General features: G+C 41.9%; 1 protein-coding gene across 4 annotated transcripts in view; it reads right to left on the bottom strand.

Annotated features, from left to right (window-relative positions):
• The window catches only part of CHCHD6 (coiled-coil-helix-coiled-coil-helix domain containing 6), a 183,542-nt gene extending 178,565 nt beyond the window's left edge, over positions 1-4,977 (bottom strand). For 2 of the 4 annotated variants that reach the window (XM_089781217.1, XM_089781216.1), the window contains exons 1-3: positions 4,777-4,976; positions 2,027-2,165; positions 455-524 (exon numbers count right to left, since the gene is read on the bottom strand). In XM_089781217.1, the coding sequence (XP_089637343.1) occupies positions 455-524; positions 2,027-2,165; positions 4,777-4,866 (299 nt within the window). In that variant the 5' untranslated portion in view covers positions 4,867-4,976. Of the gene's footprint in view, positions 1-454; positions 525-2,026; positions 2,166-4,776 lie in introns of all 4 variants that reach the window. The other 2 variants (XM_006120208.5, XM_089781219.1) reach the window with 2 other exon arrangements.
• Between the last annotated feature and the right edge of the window lie 7,683 nt (positions 4,978-12,660).

The raw sequence follows: 12,660 nt of genomic DNA, 5'->3' as shown, positions 1-12,660 counted from the left end.
TTTTTCAGGTATAATTAGAGATTCTAACCCATATGCAGAATTAAACCAATCAACAGATTTGAGGTCTGGGCAGACTTTTTTGAAGGATGCAACAAGTCTTAGGAGACAAGAGCAGGTAGAATCAACTTTAGGCTCAAGTGGACATATATTTTATGTATTGCATGATTTTCTATAGGTGGAGCAGAAAGCATTCTTCACTCCATTTGTCTATGTTTCTATTGACACCTTCCCACTGGTTCCCAGCTCCCTTACCTGTCTCCAACCCCAGGAGTCACATACTCTATCAACTAAAGATGCCTAGTAGCCTTTTGCCTATATTAAAACCTTACTAAAGGCATACTACGCAACAACATATACACTGATCACCACAATGAACTCTAGAATACAGCGTTACATAGAGCATATTTGTGGCCCAAGAAGCACAGGTCTCCTGACAGGAAGGGTGTCCCCCTACCTTTTGTACAGGTCCTCCTCTGCCTCAGAGGGCTTCCGACCCGAGCTACTGGTAGTTGGTGGATGGACTTCTGAAGAGAAGAACAGAAGTAAGTGATGACTGTGGAAGAAAACACTGGCTACCATCACATCATGAGAAGGGACATTATTTGAAGGAAGAGCAATATTCTCAACAAATCAGCAACACTCTACTAAGGGAGCACTCAGTACAATAAAAAAAGTCAAGGAAAATAAAGAAATAATTTGTATAAAGTGTTGTGTCTGAATTTAGTGTTAATGTAAGTAAGAGGCTAACAATACTTCCTTGAACAAAGCATAAGGACAGTGAGCTTTATACAAGCTCTCTCAGTCGGGGGATACTAATGCCCTTCACCCCAACCCACCTCAAGCACTCATGTTATTTTAATCCTATCGTGTTATTTTACATCTCTTTTCTTCAAATCTGCAAAAACATCTCTCTTCTGATCTGCTGCTTCCCTTTGTTATTCCAGCACTGGCCTTTTGTAAGCAGAAATCAAATTAGAGTGTGATTTGGGATGTAAATAGCAACCGGTAGGAGATGGATCAGCTCCCCATTATCCACCACAGGCAGGGGCTGCTCCAGTTGGCAAGAGCAGCCTCTGTCCACAGCAGGAACTGCTCCAGCCCAGTCAAGCTGGGATCCTGCCCACCTCCCATTTAAATCATTTAACTGGTTAAACTCCTCATTTAACTGGTTAACCAATTAAATGGGATTTTACATCCCTAACACGGACAAGGATGAGGCACCACTAAACCCACTTTTAAAACAAGACTTCAGCCATAAACAAATGCTGGTCTCTGGCAAAGGAATGGTTTACCAACCCCCTGCATCACTATTTTTAAGGCTTTTATGGGATCAATGACAAATGTATCAATATATATTTGAGTATGAGAGGGGAAAACAAGAGTCAGCTGACTTGAATGAGAAAACAAGTCATTAAACATGCAGCTAAACAGAGAAGAGGATAAACTGGCAAAGCTCAGCTTTCTAGTAATAGCCAGCATCAGCTCATGAAATTTTTCTCTTCTGAACTTGAAAAACAACATGACACATGTACGGCAGATTTCCTGTCCAACGAAAGGAGCTGATATGACTAATGTTCTTATAGGAATGTGGTTGCAAGAAATACTTTGAATTACTACTACACCGGTCATCCAAAGATCACAAAAGAACTTTATCACGCATAATGAAGTCACACAAATATTTAATGAAATGGGTATTACTACTATTTAATACATGGGGAAAACCGAAGTCAGATAATGATTTGTTAAGAATGCACTGGCAAAGCCAGAAACAGAAACCAGGGCTCCCAGCTATTCTAGTTACATACAACATTGTCTTCCTCACTCCCTTCCCCCAAAAAATATTTCTTGAAATATGAATGCTCAGTAGGTATAGTCACACTGATACCCACGCAGGTGGAAGTGCCACTTATCATAACAAGAATGTCATAACAAGGTACAAGCTTGTTACGGTATAATGGCATTGACCAGGCCTCAGTGACCAAGTATCAAAACTTTAGACTGGAGACACAGCACAATCTGACAATACCTGTAGTAGACTTGGGTTTCCCTTCTGCAGCTTGTGGTGGTGATGCAGTGCCATAGGATGAAGAAGAAAAGGAAGATGGTCTCTGGTCTCCTTTAAGTTGAGGAGTTTCCTTCATTCGATTCACTACATCTTCAGAGAGCTAGAGCAATTTGTTGGGGAGATGTTAAGTGAGTCAATTCTTGATTTTTATTCTTTATTAAGTGGAGTCACCAACAGGTAATTATTTTTAATTCTGCTTATGTTATTTTAAAACATTATTTCAGATCAAAGTATCTGTTGTTCAATTCACATTTAGAAAATATATCACATCAGGAAGTTATGGAGTTCCAGTAACCGAGTCTAAGGCTAGACTGGACAAAGAACTGAAGAACAAGCTATAAGGAACAATCCTGTACACAGTGTGGGAGGAGGGTGGGAGGAGCAGGGAAGGATCATTATCTAGCAGATCTTCAGTTCATACTTTTGTAAGTCTAGGAAGAGTTTTTCACAAAACAATAATGAAATGGAAGGGACAAATGTGTCTTATCTCATACTTTGGCAAAGTAGAAAATACATGCAAAAATGTCCTGGGAATTCAATTCCAAGTGTCTTTCTGCCCTTGCCTTTGATGGCATAGACAGGGCTTACATGTCTTTTGATTTACCTGTTCTTATTTACACTTCTTCTGAGTTATCTGATTTAATCTTGTACTAGCCACTCCTCCCTAGTGGACAAAATTGAAGGGTACTCAATTTCAGTGTCCCATGGACACACTTCAGGGCATAAACCAGAATATAGATTTTAAATTTGCTGCTAGTACCCAAAATAAGCAGCATGTTAACATCTTGATTGCATATTGTGATAGTCAGTTTGGTCTTAAGACTTCAACTCTATTCCCTTCTGCTATAAATGAAACACACACAGTAGGCTATCAGCAGATCCCTGGGAACACAGCTCCAGACATACAACATGCACTGCAAAAAAAGAGATAGATAATTATGATGTTTTAGCTATGACAAGGACAAAATTATCAACTCTACAGAAGTGGGTGTACTTCCTTGAAAGAAAATGAACTGTCAACACTAGTTATAAAGCATCTGAGGTTTTTGTAAAAAACAAAGTAATTCCCTTAGAGTTCCAAGAGTGATGAAGCCTATTTCATTTAATAAAAGCTTGCGACTGGATTCAGCTTTGTAATTCAAATGAATGAGCTAGGGAGGTCCCCATTCCTTTAGCGTGAGCTCCTATAATGACAAATATCAGGGCTCCCTCCATTTAACCTCAACTCCTAGAGATCAATGGAATGAACCAATAACCATGAATCAACAATTTTCTTTAATTCAACCACATTCAGCTGAGCAGCAACATAAAATTAACAAGGCAATTCATTTTGTTGTGTAGTTTGTTCATGGAACTGAACATTAAATGGGCCCAGCTAAACAGCAGCATAGAGAAAATTGATTAGGTTTAGATTCTACTCTATATCAAAGATCTGCAACAGGAATCTAAAACACCACTAGTCAGATCCTTATGATTGGAAAGATATGAACATTCTTATCTAGTCTCACTCAGCAGGCCGTTTCACACTGAGCTAAGCAAATAGGCAGCCAAAGGGGATACAACTGGCACAAAGGAAATAATGCAAAATTGCAAAAAAAGTCAAGTAACAGTAAAGAAATAAGGAGACAAATACAAAAGAGAAAAATGCAACCTAGAGACATGACCAACTGTAGCTCAAAGAACTTTAAAAACAATGACTAATCTAGCAGCACCTTAAAGACTAACAAAACATATAGATTAGTAATAGAGACGTAGCAGTGTTAGTGTGGTCTTGCTGAAACAAAAGACAGTATCTCAGACATTAACCTCCCCTCTCCCTACACCTCCTGCTCTAAAATCTGATTTGTCAATTTTATACGTGTTCACATTTTTTTTTGATTGTATCCCTTTGGTATATATGGTCATGCCAATTTTCTTCCACAATTTGATCTGAGGAAGTGGGTCTGGCCCCCGAAAGCTCATCGCCTAATAAACCATCTTGTTAGTCTTTAAAGTGCTGCATAGTCCTATCTTTTATTAAAGCATGTAGATGGTATCGTGAACTTTTGTGGGCACAGAAATGGGTTGTGCCCACAAAAGCTCATGATACCATCTACATGTTTTGTTAGTCTTCAAGGTGCTGCTAGACTATTTGTTGTTTTTTCCAGTTACAGACTAACTTGGCTACTACCCCTCTGAAGCCTTTGTACCTTTAGGGTATGCTATGAGGAGGCAAATGGGGCTGCCTTCCTAAGATCCAATTTTAACCACTCCCTGCCCAATACTACTGGAGATGCTTTTAATCTTCACTCTCAACTCCTATGCCCCTATATACAGTATCTACATTGCACCATTCACTATAGTGCCCAGGTGATATTAATTAAATGGTGTTGGTCTCATCCCTTGGATGCTCTCTGAGCCAGTATCTCAGCTGCCACTTCCTGCCTTTAATGTCAAATCTTCTCTAACCAGAGTGCAGAATGGATTAAACAGCTGGGGGGGGGGGGTGGAGGAATACCTTGTATCTCACTAAAACAGACCAGTTCCATAGCTAGCTATCGCTCCCTAGTCCCAGCACCGCTCCCCCTACTACTCCACCCAGTCCCTCTCCTCCACCCCAACTCCACCCACCTAAGGCCCCTCCCCCACCAAGCTTCCCTCTCATCCCCAGCCCCTCTCCCGCCCCCACATCCTCTCAAGCCAGCTGCCTTCTCAGACCCAGCCCGGCTCACCCTGATGCCCTGCAGCACCCGCACTCGCTCCTGCTCATCCAGCCCGAAGGAGACTTTCCTGTTCCCGTAGCTGCTCTCGCTGCCCCCCATGCCGGCGGGGCTGGACCGGAGTTATCCCGCTGTGCCCCACACTTAGGCTGGGGCAAAGCCTCCTCAGCTACACAAACTCTCCCTAGCCCGCCTACCAACAAACCCACGTCTCATTGGTGGCTGGCAAGGAAGCAGCCAATGGAGAGATATGTTGCTGGCGTTGGCTCGCGGCGCAGGCTGGGAAATGTAGTTTGGTGCTGGGGGATGTTCCGCCAAGGGCTCTCTCTGGATAGGGTTGAATTAGAGAGCCAACCAAGGAAAGCAACGGGCATGAGAGGGGCGGGACGGCCTAGCCTAGCTACTGAAAGCTTTTCTCAGGCCTGAATTAGCCACTGGGTATTAGAGGCTGAGCTTGAGGTCCTAGTCTCCCACAAGCTCCCTGGTAGGCAACCCCCAACCTTCCCAGAGGAGTAGAGCTCTGCTGTAGAACAATACTGTGATCCCCCAAGCTTTCCACATCATGAGCTGGGCAGGCCTCCAAAATAATAACTTGAGGTTTTTTTTTTAAATAAGTAGTTGGTTGGGCTATTGCTTGTCTTCAGAATTCTTAGCCTTTCAGTTCACTTGCATGGATTTTCTGCATCCCTACAAGGTCTTATAAACTTCCATTAATTTAAAATGGGGGCTCTTCAGGCCCATATGCAGGAATTTCGAGGGTATTGTGTGCTTTTTTCCCCAAAATGTGAATTGCAAGGACGTGAACACACCTCATCTCCATGGCCCCCCAATTAAGTATTGGTTTAAGTTGTTAATATATGGTACAGCCATCAAGAGCACTGGGTGGGTGCCTATACTTTTGAAATATAAAGAAATTACTGAATACATAGGGATGTTAGAAGAATTAGCTAGCTCATAAAAAGAAAGATTTTTCTGATATTCATCCTACCTCTTCTCTTTCTGAATGTTGTCCCCTTACTTCTCTTGCTGTTGTGCAGCACAGTTGTAGTTGTGTGGTCCCATTATACTAGAGACAGACAGAATTTGGTCCAATAAAATATTGTTTCACCCACCTTGTTTCTCTTTGTGCTCACTGTATAAAAGGTTGCCTTCTCTCCTGTATCACAGTGATTTAGATGGAATTTCACTTGGTACCTTTTCTTACACACATTGTTCATAGCTATTTCATTTGAAATTTTTTTTGGCAATTTTGGAACTCAGACCCACCTGGAGTATGTAATATTTGGGGGCAGCAGAGGGGAAACACAGCATGCTGAGCTCAGTTTGACCACTTCCATTGAGTGTGGTTGTCAAGACACTTGATGATATTTTTATATCCTTTTCAAATAAATGCAAAATATAGTAAGGCTCCCACTTAAGCTATTATCATTGTCATAAAGAATGCCCATTGCTTTTATGAGGGTGCCTTGATTTTTAATCCAAGTTGCCACCTCTCATGGTTTTATTGTGAGTCTCGTGTTATCTGATGTTCTTAAAGTTCTTGGATTCATGTGATTACAAGAGAATATCAGCTTTCAGGTAGAAAGAAGATTGGTTTCTAGCTACTATTGCTGAAGAAAAAAATTGAAAAACCTGAACCCTAAAGGCCCTAACACCAAATGGCAAATTAAAAGCCAGCCTCCCCTCCCCATTTAAATCTTAATTATTTTTAAGCCAACATCATGATTTGGAAATTTGATGTTAGTAATGCTTCAAGCTGCACTGCCACCTAAAAGTCTCCTCGCTTCAATATTGGGGAAGGTTGAAAACAGAATTCTGTTTGGGTCAAATGGCATCTTTTTGCAGAGACCTAGCAAACCTCAGTGTCTGTCTTACAACATGTACCTGTAGATGAACAATAGTTTTAGTTGCACACGGTTTAGTAGAACGCATGTTAACTAGTAGGTATTCTGTGCATACAGTGATCAAATTGCACACCATTTATTTCGTTTAAGGCTTCATTTCCAAAGGAGAAGGCAACAGGTTTATTCTGTAAACATGTGTATGAACTTACTGTATCCATTGTTGTATTGCAAAAAATAATTAAATGCCTTTGCAACATGGATAATTTGTACATGTATACAAATAGCTAGGAGCCAATTGCAAACATGGGAGCTTTGCAGCCTTCTTTGAAAATCTGGCACCTGAACAATGTTTTAACTCACATTAAGGCAACGAACTCAAACATTGCAGCTTTTAACAGTTAATGTAGCGTTTGGGTCTTTTGGTGCTGTATGTTCTGGTATTTTAGGATGAGTCTACACTGCAGCATAGCTCGAAATAACATATGCAATTTGAGCTATGCAACTTGCATATCTTATTTCAACTGTATTTCAAAATAGCTTATTTTGTAATTTAAATTCAAAATAGCCAGTTATTCCGAAACATCCCTTACTCCTCGTGGAATGAGGTTTACAGGGATGCCGACATAACAAGCCCATTAGATTTCAAAATAAAGGGCTGGCTGTAAAGATGCAGGACAGCCATTTTAGGATACTCTGGTATCCCAAAATAGCATTGCAGTGTAGACGTAGCCTTAGAGGCCGAGACTGGCTAATTGGCATTTCATTGCACGTGCAAAACCAGAGCACACTTCTGTGATCATTTCTGATTCTGATGGCACACTTTTAACTGACATTACATTGCAAAACGGGTGTAATAGGGCCTACTGGAGTGCAAAACAAGAACCCCGGGGACTAGGAACTAAGGATGTTAAGGACCAGTCGACTATCCAATAAGCATTTGCTTATCAGATAGTTGAGTTGACTAGTCGATTTCCACTAGTCAGATAGAGGCAGCAAAGGGGGGAAAGAGGGAGTATTTCAAAGTGGCAGCACCGCACAGAACCTGTACCCTGGGCTCCACTCAGAGGCTGCAGCTTTGAAACGTTGGGCAGCATTTCAAAGGGGCAGTGCCGCACAGCTGATCCTGGGCTCTGTGCGGGGCTGTCCCTTTGAAACACTCCCCAGGTGACCCCAGGCTCTGCAGGGCATTTCCACAGAACCTGAGGTCAGCTGGGGACTCCCCCGCTGATCCCAGGCTCCAGCACAGCAGTTCAAAGCATGCAGAGCCTGGGGTCAGCAGGGGAGTCCCCAGCTGATCTCAGGTTCTGCAGAAATGCCATGCTGAGCCTGGCGTCAGTCCCCAGCTGAACCTGGGCGCTGCATGGCATTTCCATGCAACCTGGGATTAGCTGGGGACTCCCCATCTGATCCCAAGCTTCAGTGCAGCATTTAAAAACGCATGGCATTTCAAAGCAGCATTGCCACATAGAACTCTGAGTCCCCCGCTGACCCCAGGCTCCATGTGGGCGGTTCCACTTTGAAATGCGCAAGAGCCCGGGGACTCCTATACATTTCAAAGGAGAAATGCGGAAGTGCCTATCAAATAGTCAAGTAGTCAATGGAAATTCCATCCACTACTCAACTAGTAAATTAATTGTTATTGAACATCCTTACTAGGAACAGGACCTGGCTTTGTAGGACTTGCAATGCTGGGCATGGGCATGGGCAGGGCAGAGGAAAACACGGAATCCCACCAACCAGAACAGGAGAGAGGGGTGTTCCACACAGCTGGGCTGCAGAGCCCTGGGAATGAAGACACACCGGAGAGGAAGCGCAGCTCGCAGTGTGGCTCTGGGTGGTCTCTGGAGTGACACATACTTGTGTCCCAAGGACAGGCAGTAGCTCAGAAGAGAGCAAGCAGCAGCAGTGACTGCAGCTCTGCTCCCCAGGACCTGGCCTGTGAGGAGGGGATACATGGGGCTTACGGTGCCTTTGCCTTTGAAGCTCCTTAGCACAAGCAGTCCCTGCCCCACCCTACGCGGGTATGGCATTGAAGTGGTGCCTGGTGCTGGCTCGCTGACCACAGGGGCAGAAGGCTGCAGGGAGAGCCCCAGATGCCCAGCCCTACCTCTGACCTAGCTCCTGGGGTGAAGGGGCAGGAAAATCAGCCCCAGCCTTCACCTGGCCAGCCAGAGCACAGGGAAGGGAGGAGTGGGCAGTGCGCCCCTCCCGCCTTCCCCCGGCTGGTTGGAGCACAGGGGAGGGGGGTGGGGCAGCGTACTGCTCCTGCCTTCCTCCAGCTGGCCAGAACATGTTTACTTGAGGGATCCTGGGAAGTGTGTTTGCACCCTGCATATGGGCCTGCTCTTATCTAGTCTCTTGATTGCAGTACCTGGGGCTGTATGACAGCATATCACCAACAGGCAAAACCATACTTTGGACCTCTAGAGCTTAGTGCATGAACCTCTATGGCTTGAACTATCAAGGCAGCTGGCTCTCAGCTAAGGCTGTAAAGCAAACTCCAACTTTATAGCTAATCTATTAAAAAGCCTCCATCACCCAAAGAATGATTCCACAAAGCAGCTAAGATTCCATGTCATTCTATCTATAAATTATGGAACCATGCAGTGGTTCTCAGTCAGAGAAACATGTACTATTGGGTTTAATGCAGAGATTTTCCAGAGTTTATCAACTCTTTTAGATTTTGCCTAGTTTTACAAGCTACATAGAAAGCTCTATGAAATCAGTTCTTCCTAAAATTTCATACAATCATTTGTTTATATTGCTCTATATTAAACATCAAAATGTAAGGGCAATATGTACACTCCAGTCAATTGGTTTTTTAATATACGGTAAAAATAAACCATTTTTCAGTAATGGTGTGAGGTGACACCTATGTCTGATTTTGTAAGCAAGTAGTTTAAGTGAGGTGAAACTCGGGGTATGCAAGGCAAACCAGACTATTGACAAGAATACAGTAGTGTGGCATGGTTGAAAGCCACTGCCTCAATAAACCTATACAGAAGCAGTTGTGGGGACTTTTATAGGAGGCATCGCTAGATGTGGGATATTTGTTGAAGTCCACAGTAATGTTAAGCTAATTAGATAATGCAAGTTATTACTACTCCTTTATCAGTCCATGGAAAACAATGGCAAATCTCTCAGGCTAGGTCTACACTACAGTATAGGGTTTTTTTTTCGGAAAAAAGCTATGCAAATTACTGCAATTTGCATAGCTTTTTCCAATCACTTTTCCAGAAGAGGTTTTTCCGCCATTTGGCCCAGTCTAGATGGGGCCAAATGGTGGAAAAGCCTTCTCTTTTGGCAAGCCCTTATCTCTTGCAGAACGAGGAATACAGGGCTCCCCGAAACAGCATGTTTGCTCTTCCAGAAAAAAAAGCGGAAGAGCAAACGCGTTCCTTGGATGAGGCAGAGTTTTTCGGAAACCCCCCCCCCCCCCCAGTGTAGAGGTACCCTCATTGCCTAAAATATATGGTGAATAATTTGACAGTTTAATCCAAATCTTCTGAATGTATCATAAATATTAATAAAACAGCCCAGTGTACATTAGGGACACACAAAGGACAACGAGTGTGATCATCCAAATATCCAGCCTAAGAAAGAGCTGCCTTGCATCCAGACAAAAGAATTTTACTTTTTCAGAAATTTGGATTGGGTGTACAAGTACAGCAAGCAAGAGTCAGTCCTATTACACCACAACAAATGGAGAAAAAAATATGCCATCATTTGATCTACAGGTATCTAGTTAACTCATGGTTATAGACTACTGGGTGATTCTAAAGATCTTAGAATCTAGATACACAAGACTTTCTGTGACATTATGAAGATAATTTTGCAAGAAGATTTTTTTGTTTTGTTTTGGAGACATATTAAAAGGTTTTTACAGAAGGCAATTTGGATTTGTTCCAAGAGAAATGCTTGGTATTACAATGATAGAACTTGGAATCTCAATTTCTTAATTTAGTGCATTTTACTCTGTGAATATAGTTAATTAACACAGCACCAATAAAATGTAATATGCAGTTGGCAAGATATGCCTAATTCATTATTGTACCACTAATAAGATTAAATATATGAACCAACAAATCACCATTGTGTTATGTTGTGATAGAGCGGTATGAGGTTCTGCTAAGATGATAATAGAACCTGTGTTTTCTTGTTTAAATGTGAAAGTTAATTGTGGATTCAGGTGCTTGTGTAAAAGGGACTCTGACCACACTATGACAATCCTTCCAAATGTTTGGTTTTTTTTTTTTAAAGCAAGAGAAAAACATTAAAATGATTGGAATTCAAAGTTAAATGGTTATTCATTCTAGGAAAGTTCCCCTTCATATTTGATTCACATTCAAAGACTTTCAGAGGGAAACTTGATTTCAAAAGATTCTTGCTGGTACTAGCAAGGCTTTATTGGGGAAAATAATATTTCAGTCTGCTAATGGCATGCTAATTCTTGTTATGAGTCCTGCTATTTAGGCAAATGCACACAAAAGAAGAGAAGGGAGAGGAAAGAAAGAAAACCTATCTTAGGATGCCTGCCTAATTCAAATGTCATAGGTAGGATATGGTACAGAAGTCAGTCACATACTTGTAGGCTTTACCTTCTGTACCCCACTCACTTCCCCAGTCTGAGATAAATCTGCCTGATCTGCTCTAGTTTCTTCTCATTGGTTTTCTTTCATGCTGGGGTGAATCTGGTTGAAGTCTTAGCCTGACCTGGCTTGATATGGGGATGGTAATGTGGAGTTGAGTTAATTTCAACGATGGTTAATCTTGGAATTGATCGGATTGGGGTTGCCAGATACTTTCACAAAACATACCGAACATGGTGGGGAAAATATTGGGTGAGGGGGGGAAAAAAAAAAAGACCAAACTTGTAGAGCAAAAATATAAATAAATAAATAAATAAATAAATAAATAAATAAAAATTGCACCAAAAAGGGTTGCTGTGCCTTTAAATCCCAGCCCACTTCCCCCACCAGATGTGGCAGGAGAGGAATGTCCCAATGTCCATCCGAGAAAAATAGAAAATACTGGACACCAGGCAACCCTATATTGGATTAATCTATTTTAAGGCCAGAAGGGACCATTATGATCATTTAGTCTGACCTTCATAACAGGCTGGAGAATTTCACCAAGTAATTTTTGTATCAACACTATCATTTCTGGTTGTGCTAAAGCATCTAATTTTTTTTTAAAGCTATTTAACATTAAAGACTTTCCCTAGTGGAGAATCCACCACCTCCTTCAGCAAAATAGTTCCAAAAGTTAATTACCCTCTCTGGTAAAAATTTGCACCATATTTCTCATCTGAATTTATCTAACTTCAGCTTCCAGCCATTGGATCTGGTTATGTCTTTCTCTGCTAGATTGAAGAATCCTCTGTTACCAGAAATATTTTCTCTACGTAGGTACTTAGAGTGGTCAAGTAGAAGTCACCTCATAAATCGTCTTTGTTAGAATAAATCAAGTTTCTCTAGACAAAAACCAAACAAAAGAGAAAAAAGAGATCATCTCATGGAGGGCAGGAGGGAGAATGGAGAGCAGGATGCTCATATCTTAGTTCCCAGAGATTGCTTTGGATTCAGCAGATTTGATGGTGATAGAGTAACACAACCACACTGTTGCTTGAATGTGACAGGAAATGCCTGCAAAGTGGCAACCCTGAGGACTGTAAGGTCCTGAAATATTCTTGGGATGTTTGTGAGCTTATCCCTCTAAAATGTCTAGAAAGGGAGACGTCAGTTATCACACTCCCATCAACTTGATCATTCAATCCAGTTTCCATTTTTTCAAGCACAGGCATTTCTTTCCATTTCAAGGGAGTCCTTCATTACCACCAACCTGCATCCCTGGGGGCATTCCACCATTCAATTTCATCTTAAACTCACTTCATGCAATTTTTTGACTGCAATTAGTGCTTGTTTTTAATCACCAATTTTAGATAATACTTTGTGGTTCAAGATAGCTCTCCTTACCTAACACCTATTTTGGTTCAGCAAGGCTCTAACGCACATCTACACAGCAGGTAAAGTCGGAATAAGCTACACAATTT

This window comes from Pelodiscus sinensis, chromosome 11 (assembly GCF_052426305.1).
Source record: "Pelodiscus sinensis isolate ZL-2025 chromosome 11, ASM5242630v1, whole genome shotgun sequence".
Lineage (NCBI taxonomy): Eukaryota > Metazoa > Chordata > Testudines > Trionychidae > Pelodiscus > Pelodiscus sinensis.
This window is presented reverse-complemented; position numbering and strand designations above follow the sequence as displayed.